At 35.9% G+C, this 18623-nt stretch overlaps 2 protein-coding genes across 9 annotated transcripts; both read right to left on the reverse strand.

Moving 5' to 3' along the window:
• Nucleotides 1–1326: 1326 nt before the first annotated feature.
• Nucleotides 1327–5953, reverse strand: LOC102629674 (uncharacterized). The gene is made up of 7 exons (XM_052438599.1): nucleotides 5746–5953; nucleotides 3167–5134; nucleotides 2999–3080; nucleotides 2811–2877; nucleotides 2453–2638; nucleotides 2275–2335; nucleotides 1327–1889 (listed from the first exon to the last, which is right to left on the reverse strand). Exons 2-7 carry the CDS (start codon nucleotides 4887–4889, stop codon nucleotides 1633–1635), a joined length of 2376 nt encoding a protein of 791 aa, XP_052294559.1. The 5' UTR covers nucleotides 4890–5134; nucleotides 5746–5953; the 3' UTR covers nucleotides 1327–1632.
• Nucleotides 5954–6610: 657 nt separating this feature from the next.
• Nucleotides 6611–13956, reverse strand: LOC102630541 (zinc finger CCCH domain-containing protein 55). 8 transcript variants are annotated; one of them, XM_025098278.2, is made up of 8 exons: nucleotides 13705–13956; nucleotides 12454–13300; nucleotides 12012–12366; nucleotides 11152–11319; nucleotides 10032–10827; nucleotides 8673–9844; nucleotides 7606–8585; nucleotides 6611–6970 (listed from the first exon to the last, which is right to left on the reverse strand). In XM_025098278.2, exons 2-8 carry the CDS (start codon nucleotides 13189–13191, stop codon nucleotides 6911–6913), a joined length of 4269 nt encoding a protein of 1422 aa, XP_024954046.2. In that variant the 5' UTR covers nucleotides 13192–13300; nucleotides 13705–13956; the 3' UTR covers nucleotides 6611–6910. The 8 variants fall into 8 exon arrangements, with proteins under 8 accessions (XP_024954046.2, XP_015385461.2, XP_052294556.1 ...); XM_015529975.3 differs by adding an exon at nucleotides 7104–7139 and having other exon boundaries at nucleotides 7606–9844; XM_052438596.1 differs by having other exon boundaries at nucleotides 7606–9844; nucleotides 12454–13202.
• Between the last annotated feature and the right edge of the window lie 4667 nt (nucleotides 13957–18623).

Consider the following 18623-nt stretch of genomic DNA (forward strand, 5'->3'; position numbering starts at 1 on the left):
AAATTGTACTAAAGAAATCTACATAAACCGATTTAGTATTATTGAGAAATTAGTACAATATTGGCAAGGGGAGTGGGTTAATTAATTATCCTTCATGTTGGTTGTATGTGCACCAAGAGACTAATTGGGCTGGGCCCATTGCTAATTAAAAGTGCAGGGGAGTAATCTAGACGGGATAAGGGTATAAAGCCAAGTAGCCAATTTGCCAGGTCGTCAAATCTAAATGCATCGAAGGGCACATGCCAAGTTGTTGATGATTAGAAAGACAACAACCCAATCCCTTTCATGAAAGAAGAGTACCTAAAACTTAATGATAGTTATCAAATATATATATATATATATATATACACACACACAGCTTAATTTATGTTTCCTTAATTACTAATCTTAATTAAATGGGCTTTTTCCTAAGCTGTCACTAATGGGCCCTATTGCACCAATGTCTTAATTAAAGCTGCGGGCCAAATAGATAAAAAGAAACAAGTCTTGGGGGCCCCCATGTGCTGTAAGTTTTTAATAACTGGAAGTCATTAAATCATTATCATAACTACTCTCTAAAACAGGGTAGCCACGTGGAATCATGCTATTTAAATAAATAAACAAATATATTAAGGGGCAGAAGCACATGAGAATTGAGATCTTTCTCAAAGAAATATTAGGGTCTTTTTTTTAGCTTCTAACGATGGTGGTTGGCTCACAAAAGTTGATCACAATATACGAAGAAGATGATGGTGACAGTGACCAGGATGGCAAAAGAATATATGGATTTTATGGACCAAATGAGCGTTTTGCTACTTTCTCTTCAATTATTGCCAGCTGACATTTGCACTCGGCATTCTGCAAGAAATAAAATATGAAGAAAGGGAAGATTCAGTAACATCCAAGTAACATCAGAAAGATATTTAGAAAGTATGAATATATTTTTTCTTGTTGTAGATTGTTATATTACATAATCATATAACATACATAATTATGTAGCAGATATTAGATAAAAATCTAACAATTATAAAAATATAAAATAATAAAATTATATTATTTTTATAATAGTTGAATGAAAATCTACCGGCTGCTACATAATCATTTATGATTCGTGATTACGTAGCATTACAAAAGCTTTTCTTGTTACGTGATATGATGTTACCTCCAGTTCTAACCAAGCAATCGTTCCATTGGCAGAATTAGACAGGTGTACGATATCTATCCATCGACATATAAAGCAATATGCACTAATCACAACTACAGAATGACAACTTTTCAGGTCACCTGTCACAATAACAGACTTCATCACCTACAATTTCAGACCCGAAAATGTATTTACACAACATGTCAACATCCAAAAATCTCGTTTATTGTAGCAATTAGTGCCAAATCAATCAAATGATCCCTTTGGAGTGGTTTACAAGAGGTGTCAAAACCTAGTAAATGTGTCAAAAATTCAAGAATCAAGGGCCTATTGCAACAAATACAAAATTTGTTCAACAGCGTGAGGCCTGGAAGGTTATCAATACTACAAGCAATTACAATAAATAAAAACTGCATAATGAATCTAACTAACTATAATGAATCTAACTAACTATAATGAATTTATAGGTATTGTCACTTTGGATAGTAAACAATTTGGGAAAGTGTGTCTCATGGCTGTGGGCGAGTGGAAGAAGTATTTCCACCATCATGAGGTTCAAATGAGTTGGCAGAAGTAGCCTTACTACTACTGTTATCATCATAAGGTGGGGGCTGCAATTTGGTGTAGAAAATCTTACTATAGAAACCCCAAGATGGGTTTCTTTCTGTAATAGCTTCTTGACCAAATGGATTTTGCCGAACATACTCTTGAACATTCTCAGCATCAGCTAGCCCTTCCAGATATACCCGAAGATCACCACCATGGCCTGTTTCGAACCATATTAGAAATAACATTATCAATAACACTCTTGATTAAATCACACAACTAAACATTTAACAAAATAGAAGGCCCAAGATAAGAATTCAAGAGAGTGCAATCCAGGGGGGAGGGGGAAGTTTTGTATTTGAATTAGGTGGCAGGCGAATGGAATAGTGGGCCATCAGCTAATACTGAATATGTTAATAATAAATTGTAACAGGACAAGGTAAGCGTCAGTGTTCAACCTACGAACATATAGGCAACTGCAACCACATCTCCCAATATCCTTCATCACTAGTTTATCAATATGGTTTGCATCCATATTATGCTAATTGTGCACCTTACATTTTGAAAAAAAACATAAAAATATACGAGTTTTGAGAATAGCCCACCTAATGAAGAATCTTCAGCATTTCTGTAATCATATGGATAGGGAAAGATTGCAGTGTGTGCCTGAACAGTTGGTGATGATATAGATGAAGTTAGTATTGTAATTAGCATATAATCTAAAGTTATGAACGAGTCATTTAATGCCAGACGAGGGAAAGAAAAATGATGTTTGGAACTTACTGGATTACACAAGGCTTTGTATGGGGAATCATCCAACAACAAGGTGTTCGTTTCATTATACTCCCCCTTTTTCCATGGAAGATTGGGATCAATCTTCTCCCACAATTTTTTTAACTCCTTCAGAACCAGAGGTTTCCTCTTATTCTCAAGGCTGTGGAGCCCTGTTTCACTACACTGGGAAGCATCCTGCATAGAATCGACATAGAATCGATCATCATCGAATTAAACAATAAAATATACCAGAAATGAATCCTATTCCAAACTACTCCAGCATAAAAACTGTCAGTCAAAATATCGTCCATACTTCTAACATTCAACTAATTGCAAAGAACATGGATAGATTTACAAAAAGGATTACCCAACAAAAGAGCAAATTCTGCCTAGAATCACCCAGAAGAAAGTCGATCACATTGTCCAAATTTTTCCTGCAAGAAAAAAAGCAGCATGATAAAGCTCCCTTAATTTTTCTCCATGAAATAATACAGAGAAAAGAAAAAAAAGGGTAAACAACAGAAAAATTGTAATCAGCTGTAGATTGAAGAATACTTGACCCTCGATGACCAAACTCCAACATTGAATCTCTCAAAGCAAAAACTTAGGAACTCATCACAACATGGCCTTTTGAACACTGAAAAGAATCAAGTTAGAGTTAATTAATGACATAAAATAATATTCAAATATGTCAACTAAAAATAAGTGCTTATTTAATTTTACCTGCTTTATTTGATACCATTTTATCTGGCCTATATCGATGATAAGGAGATGCAACAATGTCTACAAGAAGTCCATTCAGATCAAGTACAAGAAGCTTTTTCTTAGAATGGCCGATACATACATTTCCAGGTGGATATTGCAGTGTTTGTGAATGATTTTCCTCTTCACTAGAGTCATGTAAACCAGTACCAGATTCTACGACACCCAAATGTGATGGAGGAAATCCTTCTGTTGTCTTGGTTTCTACCTCTACATGCTGCTTCTTTGGGAGCTTGCAGCTCCTATCATGGCCAGATATATTATATTCCTTGGGATGAGATGGAATTTCATCAGAAACATCATTCCCATGAGAAGCATCATGCACAGTAATCTGGATCTTATCTAGTTTATCACTGAGTTTCTGCTCAATGTGTCCTTCAGTTAACAAGGACACATTCTTCATTAAACTATCTCCATCCTCCTTAATGCAATCCACATCATTTACCAGCAAATTAGAGCACTTTTTCTTCTTTGTCCAAATGTAGGTTTTCACTCTTTTCTTCCTCTTATATGTAATGATAGTCCTTGTTTCAGAAGAAACAGGATGACTCTCAGGGTGCACATCATCATTCTCCATTAAACTTCTGTTTGCACTATTTGAAGAACTACTTTGCTTTTCAGATATTGGAAAATCTTTCCTCATTGTAGTCAAATCTAAGTCTGCAACTTTAGGAGCACACTTTGCTTCCTTCTTTTCCAACTGCTCACCATTAGCCACGTGCAAATCAATAACTCCATTATTTTCAAAGGCATTATGCCCATTAAGCAAACACACATCTCCATTTGATTGTTTCACCACTAGCTCATTCTGTGAGCATATGTCAACTGACGGCTGCAAAGATGAGTGCTTTTCTTGCAGCATATTGTTTTTTAGAGACTTATCTCCTGCAAGAGCACAATCTTTAGCATCACGTTCAATGACATGGAGACTCTCCTTATATAACTTTCTCCTCAATCTCTTTCTCTTCGATCGACTTAAATTCTTTGGGAAATCCAACTTTGCACTTGTCCCCACTGAAACATTCGTTTCTTTGGGAGCAGCTGCCAATACAGGTTTTAAGCTTGTATCCCCCGAAGCCTCCACTTCAAGGGGATCAGTTTCTGAAACTGCCTTGGTGATCATATCAACTAAAGCCATTCCAAAGGGAGCAGTCATTGTTTTAGAAGTAACTTCTTGAAGATCAGCATCTGTATTATCCGTTTTGGGGGCACTAGACTTCCTCTTCCGCCGACGCCTTTTTCTGTTTTTCTTATTTCCCGAACGCATCAAAGGGGAATTATCACATGCCTCTATCAAACCTGGGTTAGAGCTAACATCAACTGTAGATTCTGTACTATCCATTGTTGGTGCATTATCCCTGTTTTGCTTCTGCTGCCCTTTTACCTTTTTCTTATTTTCCAAATATGCCAAACCAGAATTATATTGTGCCTCTATCAAACTTGAGTTATTGTCAACGGTAGATTCTGGTATCAAATCTGAGTTGGAGCTAATATCAATAGTAGATTCTGCACATGAATTTGTTTTTAGGGGGATATCCTGCATTAAGGAAGCTCCCTCTGGACAATCATGACTACGATCATTATTATTACATAACGCATTAGTTTTCCTATTCCGCTTGTTTCTCTTCCTCTTCGCAGCAGATGAACTTACTTCTGCATTATGCGATTTGATTTCCAAATCCATGTTCAAACTATCAACTAAACAAACACTATTACCATTTGCACTCCAAGCAATACTCTTTATCGACCGAATTTAGCATCGCCAGGTGCTTCAGCATACTAATGCGGGGTATATTCCATTCATTCTCTGCCATTAATAGAATACATCTCCTTTTTTGCAACACCTCCCAAAAGGAGAGGCAAAATATTTTCTATTTTAACCTTTAGGCTTTTCCTCACACTATTGTGTCCCTCTTCTTGGAAACAAACCTGCAAAAGCATCCATACAAACCAAAAGTGAGCTCTCATAGATATTAACTGCTGCGGCACCTACACACAATCAAGCAATACACCAAAAAATCCAACGCAGCAAAAAAGGTGTTGAATAGGATGACTGGGATCACCAGTTACAGTTGTATGGAAAGTTGAGTTCATTCCACCCAACATAAAGCCACGTAAACGAATATATGCATAAAAGCAAAATTTAACTTGTGAATAACTAATCTAGAGTGCCTAAACGTATCAAATAATTAGTATCTCATAACTGACACAAATTAGCGACGAGAATAAAAAGTAATCCTATTGCGATGCTTCCTTGTAATTGACTATCTAATAATAATTTCATCTTATTGTCTTCAAAATCTGCAGAGTTTTGAACGTCAAGTAATTTTTCATCAACAGAGCGGAAGATTTAAAAACCTTACTAAAATCAGCAGGCCAGTAAATTAGGCATCAAGTAGTAGAAATATGCAGAATTTGATAAACAGATAAGTAGAACGGATGAATTTATTCATTTTAAGCTGCAATCGAAATAATACTCAACTAAGTAATTCAGAACAGTATTCGAATCTCGATATAGGATAGAGAGCGGAAAACGAAACCTGAAGCAGCAGAAGAGGATGAAATCCGACGGAGGCTTAAAAAATTAGAATGAGGTTTTGGCTTTTGCTTTTTTGGAAGACTTTTCTATGGAGTGTCTTGACTAATGTGATACATTAACACTACTACTGCCTGCCGCTCGCCGCTCCTCAGGAGCAACCGTTAGTGGTAACCAACCGCAAATCAACTTTTACCTAAATACCAATACCGATACGATTGCGTATTGTCTATTTAATGTGTCCAGACACGGAAGGGGCTTTCCCATTTTTCCTTTTTTTTTTAATTGTTTTTAATTTAGTTTCTTTATTAACTAATGTATTTTATATTAGTATATAATAATTAATTAAATATCATTGAATTTTTTTGGTAAATTTAAAATGTCTTTTGTTGGATTTTTAACTTCAATGAGATTTGTAATAATTTTTTTTTTTTTTCATAAAACAACACAAACTTTTAGGACAATTTTACCATCGAAACTCTATCAAAAACTTTAGTGAGTATGTTCATTAAAATATTCCGCTTTTATTTGCACTCGAACTATAGTGATTTGACAAGAGGTTGTTACTGGTTACCACTGTCAATTATAAACTTTAAAAGAGCTGCTTCAAATGCTAAGAGTTAATATCACGACAGTCCTAAACGGATGAGCGCTCATCATCAATATTCCTTTCGCTGGAAATGGTATGCGTTTCTTGTACAAACAAGTACACAATAAAGCAATTGAATAGCTCACAATAAATTCATAGCTGATAAAAGATGCCGTAAAATCAGCGAAATGCCAGCGGCAAAGGTGTCAGAACACATAGGAAATAAGTGTGAGCCTATAAAAATTGAAGCTGAAACCATTTCTTCCTCAGTCTCAAAATCTGAAATGTATGTATATGCATTTCTCAATCGGGCATCAACCTCTACTTGTGACAAATATTAGCTGGTTAGAGGGAAAGAAAGAAACATCTACCAATCAATGATTCCAGGTACTGTAAATTTACAAAAGATCAAATATATTAAACTCAATAGCTATAATTAAGAAAGACGCAACTTTCATAATCGATATGTTACATACATGTTATGAACTTCCTCAGACTTGGCTGAGGAGAGAAATAATCCTGTTGTAAACTCTATCTTGAAATCTCCTTCAGCTAGCAGTAGCACGTATAAAATTTACAACTAATAAACAACTTTCACCAATGAGCAGATAATTATCACCATCAGTCCATCCTCACGGCACTGAAAGAAAAAATTACGAATCATGGTTACAGCTCCATTGGCATAAGAAAACAGTCAATAAGATGGGAAATTAACTTGAAGCTGTAATAAAATATCAAAATTTTCTATAACTCATAGCTGAGAAATCACTTACCGATGGTCACATTTTCACGTACTTATCAACATAGCCCTGCAAAATTTGGTCAAAGTACTTAGAAACACTTGTTTCCTTTCACTGATTTCTTTCAGTTTGAGGGAAATGAAGTGAATAGTGACTAAGGCATTTGACATGGTATTCTAGGTTCCATAAAGTAAATGAGATTCATCTGTTTACATGAAACAAAATGTTGCTAATGGAATTAGTTAGGACTGTCAAAAATCGCAATCCAACTTTTGGGAGACAAAGTTACCGACACTCCAGTGACTGGTGCCAAGAGACAGCGGGTCCATTGTGTCACAAATCATATTGGAAACTAATAGACCAAGAATGTAATGCTAAGCTCGTTTTGGCCTAATGATAAGACAAAATCTAAAGAAAACTACTGGATGAAGGCATGTACTCCTATATACAATTAGATCAACTTAGAAGGGAGATTATCCTAATTTAGGTTCATATTGTCATACAACAATGAAAATTCTGAAAAAAAAGAATTTACCATAACAAGTTTAGTCAGTTTCCGCTGAGATGAGACAATGTACTGATCTATCTTTGCCTGAGACTTGGGTATCTGATGACTCTTCATAGCTCCAGACACCTTATCAACTGTCTTCTTGACAATGGTCTTAAATGCTTCCTTACTCATATTACCCTCCCGCCAAGACGGTTTCAAAACCTCCTTTACAAAATCAGCAAGGGCAACCTTGAAAAGCTTCATTGATCTGGACTCTTTGTTCTTGCTCTTTGATGGTGACTTTATCGGATCTATCTCGATCTCACCTGAATTCAAGTTGCCTGCACCATTAGGATTGTTTGGGCTCTCATTCTCAACAGCACCCACTTCTGCATCTGCAGACTCGCCATATTCCTCATTAAATGCAGTAATAGTAGCAGCTACTCCTACTACTCCCCCAGTTGCTTTCTTCTTCTTGTTCTCTTCCACATCCAATGGCTTGTTTGAACCACTGTGCCCCAACATGATATCAGAGTCGCTGCTGGGTTCCCACTTGTTAACATTATTGGTTTTATAGGAAAGGTTTGATGATGGCTCAAAGCTGTCAAGAAGTGGATCATACTGGTCACCTCCTGACCTAGGAAAATTCTGCCCAACAGCCTTCGGAGAATTTGGTGAGGAAGTTGCCTGCCTTGACCCAACACTGCCAGTATCTCTCACTTCAACTCGAGCATGGCTCATATCAAAAGGACTAGCATACTTGCCACAGTAGGTTGTGACCTCTTGCCGACAAGCATCAGAACTCAATTTGGAGCTCAGTGACTGCTCAAAAGTAGATGCATGAGGGTAGTAAGTTGAATTTCTTGATCCTTCCAAATTAAGAGGATGAGAAGACTGATTCACTTCCTGAAGATCTGGTGGAAATTTGGAAGAGGAACTAACGGACACGGAGTGGTGCACACTGTAGGGAGGCTGTTGTTGATTCAAGTGAAGATGAATATGAGAAGTTGATTTCAAAAGCTCACCTGGATGCAAATTGTCAGCAGGAGAAGGTTGCAATTTACTAGCAGATAATTCCTGCGAAAAAGTTGTAGGTACAAGTTGATTGTCACCTTGAGGAAAGGAACTTGACGTTCGAAGACCCAGTGTTGGAAGATGGCTCGACTGATCTTCTCTCAAAAGACCCTGGACGGTAAATTGTTGACTCTGTAGGTTGTACGGAGGCAAAGGCTTCGAACTAAAATCCTCTGAACATGAGATAGAACGATTTGGCTCTTGCATTGGATGAAATGATCGCTGCTGAAAATCACCAACCTGCGAAGGAGCTGGCAATTCAGCTGCATATGGTCTTATCTGTGAAGAAACAATGGGTGGTGGAGGTGGTAATGGTGTCCAAGAGGGAATTGGTGGTAAGAAGAAATTAGACTGTTGGCTGGGAATCATATTAGAACGAAACCTTTCCCCAGAAGCTGCTTGAGATGCGAAGGATGCACTCTCTGGGACCAAGTTGTAATCCCCTGGAGGCTGGATCATGTTGTGAGCAGTTACACCTTGTGAACACGGTGGGGGAGGGGGCAGCTGGGCAGAATTATGTCTAAATTCAATTGAATTTGGTAAAGCTTCAGCTACAGGAAGCTTATTTACTGAATTCATGGGTGTTTGTTCTGGAGAAGAATCAGATATGGAAGAGTTATCAGTCTGCTGAGGAAGACACTCAGCATTCTGAAGCAATGGATCATGCAGCTTGGCTTGAGCTGGCATAGTCACAGAATTTTCCCTAGGAAGTATATCTGGAGAAGCATCACCATGTGACTTGAATGTATCAGATTTAACTGTATGAGGATCAACTAATCGACTATCTTGGTCAAAACTACCAGGCATTTCTTGACCTAGTTGCTTTTTTGAACTCTTGACTACATGATGCTGTTGATCTGATTCTTTCTGCAAGTTATGCTTGACCTCTCCTTCAAAATTAGAATCCTTGGGAATAGATGGAACTTCCATAAACTGCTGTTTGCTCCTACGACGCTTTGATCCATCGCCCTTCTCGGAATCATGGTGCAGATAGCGACAAGATGCTCCACGGTAGCACCTGCCTCGACGAAAGTCAAAACATCCAGGAATCTGACTCCTGTCCCGTCTCATACGATCACCACAGAACGAACTCACACGCTTAGAAACAGGAGACCTGCTTCTGCTTCTTCGATTTCTTGGAGATCTGCTCCTGCTGCTTCTTCGATTTCTGGGAGACCTGCTCCTGCTTCTCCGTTTTCTGGGAGACCAGCTAAAAGAAGCAAGAAATTTTGCAGTGAATGAGTATTGATTTACTTGACAAATAATAAGCTCTTAACCATGGTTGTATTATGTCATGATTTACAAAGAATAAGAGGTGAATTAGGACCTATTATTTACTAATGATTGGTTAATAAACCAATTGCATAAACCAATAATGTACATCATGTAGTCCATACCTGCGAGATCGGCTTCGTCTCTCCCTTCTCCTCCATACCCTCCCCTTCCTCCGTCTGCCTAGAGGTGATCTGCTCCGGCTTCTGCCTCTTTTTCCTTGCTTCCCAGTATAGCGTGAATCATCAGAATCACTCTCACTTGCACCTTCCCTGACCAATCGCCCAAATTCGTCTACTTTAAGAGAATTTGAAGGAGACTTTGCACCTTTTTCAGCATATTCCTTCTGAAGGTTACCATTTAAACGAATTTCAACACCAGCATCCTCCAAGGCATTCTTTTTCTGGAAATCCTGAGGAGACTCGGCATGACCAACATATGCTTGATTTTTGTGTTTATGGAGAACATTTTCATCAGTTGTTCCACTAGTAATGGATGCCATAACAATTTCCTCAGGCTCTCTACCTGAAACTTCATGGAAATTCACAGATTTGGGCGAAATGTTCAATCCTATATTCCTATGCGGACTTGAAGCTGCAACTGCAACCGATGATGTGTCTTTTAAAGCACTAGCACCGTGAGGCTCCTTGTCATTATCTGAGATGTCATCAGAAGCATAGTCGTGCAGAAGTCTAAAAGGGCTGCCACCTTCTATAAGCTGAGAAGATTTCTTCTCAGAATACACACCTTGAGCAGCTGCTAAAGCCCCAGAAGAAAATTTGTCATCAACTGAGGTAGTAGCAGATTTCTCTAAATTTCTGTTCAAGGGGCACTCATCGGCTGAACTAATCACTGGGCTACAAACTTTGGCAGCTGGCCTCTCTAATGCTACTAGGTCATGTTTGGAAACAACTCTGTCTACTACATTCAAAAGAAATAATAAAATAATAATAACAATACATTTGAACCCAAATTAAAAGATGTAGCATATGAAGAATTCATCCTGGGGTAATCACTATGTATACGGTAAATAAACATAAACTTTCCAAAAGCAGCGCAATGATACAAAAGTTGGGGAACAATTTGACATTCTAGAGTACTGATTTAATGAACACACAAGCTAATCCCAATGGAGGAAAAAACAAAAACATATCAAAACTAACAGAAAGAAAATGAACAAGGAGAAAGTATTTGCTTTATCTAATCACGAGGGTTATAGAAATAATTCTAAAATAAAGTGCTTACCCTGTTCAAGAATAACTGGAGCAGTGGATGCGGCCCTTTTAGATTCTGTCATTTGCTGTTTATGTGACAGCTCTTTGACATCAAGCTCACTGTAAATCAAATCATACCCACTGGTACCTTCAGTTGAGTGATTCACCCCAGGGTCATTGCCAGGTAGGGTGATATCATCTTCAAGCAACCAATAAAAAGCAGAGAAAAAAATGAGTAATAATGTAACCAAGGCAAAAGCCAAACACTTAATACAACTAAAGCATGTGAAATTTGAGACAATCCAAATCTAACTTCACAACTAATGAATTTGACACAATTTGAGAGCACTAAAGCTCAGCTTAAAAGCAATTCAACAAGCTTGCAACCCATGAACACATTTGGCCATGGAGGACTCTGAATGATTGTTAATAAACGATTGCTAAGATGCACTTTCTACAGTTGCTTTTACCATGAAGATGTTTAGGAATTACAGTTCTTTAGGGGAGGGATGGATGCACATTGTGGGTCAAACCCAGGTTCTTTTAACTGTTCTCTGTAGAGATTTGTTACCACTCCCCTGGAAATTTGTTCTCCTTGTGGACACCCAGTTTGCACCTGTATCTTCTTTCCTTTTCTATTTTTAATGCAATTTTCTCGTAGTATAGCTTGCACAAGTGTTGTAAATTCCATAATAACACATGGATGCACCTACTGACGTGGAACAATAAATACAGGGATCTCATTTGAATTATCACTTCACAAATAAATTACAAACTCCCAGTAGTAAACAACAATCGCACACCACATAATACCACATCTGCGTTACTTGAAAAGATCCAGAGAATTATAAACAATAAGAAGCAGAATCGTATTTAGTTACACGAACCTACCTTCCATCTCCATGTCTGAGTCAGGAGGTGAATAAGTTCTTGATGCAACCTCCAAATGATTGGATTGCAGTGAAGAGTCAGTCCCTGATGTCCTTAAAGGTGATTCACTTCTTTTTTCATTTAATTTACAAGCCAACATACATTTCTTCTTTGTCCACAAGAAATACTCATGCGCAATTTCAGCATCACTTCCTGGATCACCAGCAAACAAAAACTCAAATTCTGGATTTCCAGATTCATTTTGACGAACCATATCTTCATAATCAGGACCATTCTTAGCAATAAGCTGACATAAATCTTCAATCTTCTGAACAACTTTTTCTTCTGTTGGCTTAGGCGGAGATGGGGAACCTTCCTGAATTAAAGACCCATCAAACTGGTGCACATTGTGCCTGACCTGATAGGTGATTACATCTTTATCAAAAAAATCTGAAGTACTTACTTTAGAGCAAAATGGTTTACTGGAACTGGTCAAGTTGGAAGCAACTTCATGGTGTGCAGAAGAGGACGAGGGAGAGGTAGATGGAGGTCGAGAGGATGGAATCGGTGGAGGATTAAAAGGTAGAGGCGGCGGCGGCGGCGGCGGCGGCGGCAGGGACACCAAAGAAGGCATACGAGAGTTTCTACCTGTTGACTGTACAACACTTCCAAATGGATCAGAAGTGAAAGAACTAGAAGTAGGAGGAGGAGGAGGTTGATTCAGCATATATGGAAGATCTTGCTCACCGCCAGGCTGCTGTGACTGTAATTGCACTGAAGCTCTATAAACAGTAGCTGAAGGAGGAGGTAATTCTCTAGGGGGATGAGGAGGCATTGATGCTGGCATATGGTGCACATTTTGGGTCCCTAAATGTGAAGACAGCTGCATCTTCTGTTGATCAGTTGAACACATATGTGGCAATGGGGTGCTTCCATGTGCTGCAGGGTTTGGGGGTACATAAGTTTGGCTACTGTTCGCCCCAGCATCGGGTGAAATTTGACGAACTGCAGGATGTGGGACAGGAGGACTGTGTTGATATATAGGAAGGCCTCGTTGAAATATAGGAGGTGGAGCCAGAGAACCTTGTTGAAAATGAGGGGGAAGAGGAGGCGGACCAGGCGGCTGGTGCCGGTATGGTGGTTGCAGGGGTGGGGGAGGACCCCTCCCAAACTGAGAATTATAACTCCCTTGGCCATACATCTCAATACACGCTATAACTCAAAACAATCATCCAATTACTAATTTCAATACCAATTCAAGCACTTCATTTCATGCATACAATCTTATATTCAAGCCTTCCAAAATCTACCTGTAAAATTACAAGAAACATCTTAAACAAGGGATGTGTACATACAATATGTTAACAATTTGAAAATGCAATCCAAACATATATATACATACATATATAATTATGCTCCTTTTTATCACTTACTAATCAAATTCAATTCAATATTTGCTTCCCGGGAAAATGTAGGAAACGAGACCAGAACAGAGCTCAATTAAAAATCCCTAAACTCCATTATTCTCATTATTAGAAAAACTCAATTGTTCTTTTGTCTATTTCTAATGAATAAGTAAATCAACAACACACGTATTGTTGATGTTTTCAATTTTCTAAAGTCTACTCCTTTCTCGGATTTTCTCAGCAAGCAAACAGAAAAAGATAAAAAAATAAAAAAGAGCATAAACTGAACGAACAAATTCGATACTTACGAATCAAAATAACGGAAGGATCAAGAAATTAAGCCCTAGAAATTGAGAAGTCGAAAATTTGAAGAGGATTGTGTCCTTTAAAAAAAAAATTAACAATTAGTTTCCGGTTAAGAAACTTAGTGGGAGTGTGTAAAGAGCTAAACTTTATAAACCCTATTGCTGTAAGATTTTTTTTTGTTTATTTTATTTTTTTCCTTTTTTTTGTGCGTCTCCTGGTACTTTTTGATTCGTTTATTTTTGCTCAGCGTGAGAATAAAGAAAACTTGATAACTTATAATAACAAAATACGAGATAAAGAAACCGACTTTTGTAGCGAGTAAAAAAATAATAATAACAACAATTATTTTTGATTAATTTCAAAAGTAATCCAAAATCTAGATAAATTTACAAATAAAATTCCTTACTAGTTCTAAATTTCGGAACTATTTCAAATATAATATGGGCTCATTTGGTATACCGGATTGAATTGAATTGGATTGGATCAGATTAGATAAGATAGGATTGGATTTGATAATACTGGATTATATATAATACTATGTTGTGTTTAGTATGCCATGAGATTAGCCAGTAACTAATAATATGTCTTATATATTAATTTATTAAAATCATTGTAAATTTACTTTAAAATGACATGTAATATAATCTAACTTAAATCAATAATTATTGGTAAATTTATAAAAAAAATACAAAATCTTCCTTTAATTTTTTTTAATATTTAACATATTATAGTTTTTAATCCCATGAATAGTAGAGGACAAAGTTTTATCTTAGAAAATGTAATCCCAAAGGTCCCCTTGGGATGAAATTTTACCACTATTGGGATTAAGTGGTGGACCCATTATTGTTATCCTATCTTTACTTTTTTTACACCAAACATGATATAAGGATTGTTTTACACTAAAATTATCCAATCCATTAATATATAACTAAAACCAAACGGCCCTATGTGTTGAGTAAATGGTTGGCTTATACTATTATGTGAAGGACAAAAAAAATCCCCACACCCTGTCTCGCACTATATAAATATAGGTTCTTGGTTTGTAAATTAATTAATGAACAATATTTGTTTCATTATAACTCATTATTTATTATTTATCACTTTGTGTGTGTGTCAGAGATTCGTGCTGCATCGTAACTGAATTCCAACATAGCCATAACCTAAACTTAATAATAAGATCTCTTAAGTATTTTGTTTAGTTTAATTTTTTTTTATTTATAACACGTTATCAACACAATAACGGATTTGACGTGGGCACTTTTAATTTTTATTATTTGTGCTTATTTATGCTTTTTTAATATTTTATCATTATTATATTTTTATATTGTTGGTTTATTATGTTGTTGATTTAATTATTTATTGTTTATAATAATTTTTAATGGCTGGTTTTATAATAACGTCTATATTGTTATTACCTTCGTAATATATTATTATTATGTTAATACAACTTGTTTAACTTATTTATTTATATGTCTGGCTTAATCACCTATCAAGTTAATTTTAATTTCAACGAATTAAGATTTGTTTTTGCATATATTTGTCTTTGAATATTATTATTGTAGCCTGAAGTTTATAACACAAATGAGATGGTGAGAATATGAAGTTCTTACCTCATTAAAATTCAAAACCTAAAGTTCTAAATATATGCATGAAGTCTCTACATATTTTTTTTTTGTCTGTATTTACATGTTTTATATATTATTGTGATTTTTTTCCTTTGATTATTAATAATAAGATTTTTTGAAAAATGACAAATCCCACAAATCTACAAATCCATGCTCTTGAAGTTTCTAGGAAAAAAAAAAAAACTACCTTTCTTAGATGTTAAATACAAAAATGACCTGCAAGCTATGGGCCTGAAAGGCACAATAGCAGAAGAAAACAAAGTATTTTTGTAGGAAAAATTAAAGGCTATGATTTTCCTCTAACACCATTTACATGAAAGTCTAAAAGCTAAATATCTAACGGTGGATCCTCCGTTAACTTTGTTAAATAACCTCAAGGATATATTTAACCACCAGAGAGATATTTTTCTTCAAAAAGCCAAACATGAGAGGTTAAACTTGAGGTTACAAGACTATGCAAGAGTTTATAATTAGAATTGTACTTTGTTCTGCGTCACCTCATAACTGAAATTGTGTGGTGAAGAAATTATTGATAGATATATGTTTGAAAAGACACTTATTAATTTTCATAAATTAAATGTTGACCTATAACAATAATATTAGGAGCATCGATATAGCAAATACCCTGAGTTGATAGCATCTCTTTTTATTGTTGAGCATAACAATAAGCTCCTGATGAAAAATCATGATTTACGTCCAATTGACTCTTAGGCATTCCTAGAAGCGAATGCAATACACATACTAATAGTGGAGATAATCAAAGAGGCAAGCAAGGCCGTAGTTACTTCCATCATGGTGGTCACAGGCATACAGAACAACAAAGCAACAAAATTAGACGCCACTAGTAGTGGAACGTCTATAATAAGCATAGTAAAGAAAATTCTGCAGAAAGAAAAATGTTAGGTATGGTGGTGAAAAAATTTGTTATTCTATGTGGAGAAAAATGTCATTGGTCATGTACCTGCAGTACGGGCAAACATTTGGTAGACGTCTATTAAGCACCCGGGAAAGAGAAAAGAAAATTTTGCACTAATTTAGTCGATTACTCAGATCCTGATAATTTGACTCATCTTGGTGTCTTTGATTTCCTTGAAGATACAAAGGGAAAAAACAATCACTTAATTGGTGATTGAAATATCAATATTTTTTAAGCTCTCGTGATTATGCCATAATTATTAAGTTATTAATATGTTAACTTTTATATTTCTATAGTTTCATCAGATATACTCAATGTTTCTATCTAATCATGATATTTAATTTTGTTTAATATAAGATTATGGATTTTAGAAATAAATTATGTTTTATGGAAACGAAAGCTAGGGATGCACGCTTGGCTGACAGTGCAACCAGACACACTATTCTTCAAGATAAAAAATATTTCTTGGAGATAAATTATTAAGGAAAAATGAACATTATATATGTTCCTATAGACTTGATAGAAGGCTCCGGATGAGTTATACTGTTATTGGCAAGTGGAACAAAATTAATAATGCAAATGTGTTATATTTAATAAGATCCAAAGAATTTGCTAAGCTTTAAAGATATTTGTCAAAATGGATGTCACATTGAGACTTTAAATAAAAATAATGTGGAATATCTCTGCATTACTAAAAATGTCTCAAGAAATAAGTACTTATTAGAAAAGCTCTCAGTATTCTCATCAGAATTGTATTACACAATCATAAATGCAGTTGGAAGCTACACAGTGTTGTGGCATGATCACCTTGGATATCTTAGATCTACAATGATGTATATAATTATTAAAAATTCGCATGGACATCTATTAAAGGATTAGAAGTTTCTATTGTCCAATGAGAATGTTTGTACTGCTTGCTCACAAGAAAAATTTGTTGTTAGACCATCCCTTTCTAAGGTTGGTCATGAATATCTATTATTTTTACAAAGAGCTCAAGCAGATATGTGTAGATCAATCCATCCATCTAGTGGACCATTTCCTTACTTTATGGTTTTGATTGATGCATCTGCATAGTGGTCAAATGTTTGTTTGTTGTCTCCTCGCAATGCTACATTTCCAAAATTGTTTGCCCAAATTATAAGATTAAAAGCACAAATTTCAGATTATCCAATCAAAATCATGCGTTTAGATAATGCTGGTGAATTTACATCTAAGACATTTGATAAATCCTATACATCAGTAGGTATTGATGTTGAGCATCTGGTTCCACATGTATTTACACAAAATGGATTGGTAGAATCATTAATTAAATAGTCACAGATAATTGCAAAACCTTTACCAATATCTATATAGGATCATATTATTTTACATGTTGTTGTTGTGTAAATTTTATTGAACCCACAAGTGCACGAATCTATTTAGAGTAGATTAACGGTGACGAGTGTCGATCCCATGAGGAGGTGAGTTTTAATTATGTGTAGAGTTAATTTTCTAAGTGGGTTGTTAGATTTGTGGTGAAAGTGATTTAAACTATCCTAAAATTTAAATTAGAATAATGGGAATAAATTAAAGTGAAAACTATTGAAATGAAGCGCTTGCATCTCTGAATTTGCACTCAACATGCACCATGAGCTTAATATTCCTTATTAGTGCCAATTAAATTATGAATCTCATTCCAATAAATATGGTGCTAAGTGTTTCTCGTGCCAAATAGTAATAACATTACACTAGGGAAACAATTATACCAGTGTAATATATAGATAAGATTATTATTATCTGTCGACGAAATGTCAAAATATCCACAAATTTTAGAGGGGAAGAGAAAGTAAATTTACCAAATTAAATCCATGGAACATGTTGAGACCTCACCTTCAACCAAAGTTTGAAAGAAAATTAGCTACTCATAATTGAACTGAGTAAAATGAAAATTGATTAAAATACGTAGAAAATACAAGATAGAGAAGAAATTACAGAAAATAGAGGTCAAAAATGGAATTAGGGGTGTCAAATTAGGGGGAGCCCCATATTTATAGATATAATGAGTAAATTATGGTCATTGAATTAAAACAATTTGGACGCTCAGGATCGTGACATGTGACAAGTTCTGATTAGATAGAACACATCATTAGGGTTGTCATTCCGTGTATATGCATGTATCGTACGCACTTTTTTTCGGTCCACTAACATACTGCCACGTCACCAGTCAACGCCACATCAGTATTTTAGTTTAACAGGATTGTGATACATCATTAGTCAAGCCACGTCATCAGTCAACGCCACATAAGCAGTCGATGCCACATTATTCATCCAATCGAATGCTGCCACGTCATTGGTCAATGCCACGTCATCATACCGTATATGTGAACAATATCGTGAACAG

This window comes from Citrus sinensis, chromosome 3 (genome assembly GCF_022201045.2).
Source record: "Citrus sinensis cultivar Valencia sweet orange chromosome 3, DVS_A1.0, whole genome shotgun sequence".
Taxonomy (NCBI): domain Eukaryota; kingdom Viridiplantae; phylum Streptophyta; class Magnoliopsida; order Sapindales; family Rutaceae; genus Citrus; species Citrus sinensis.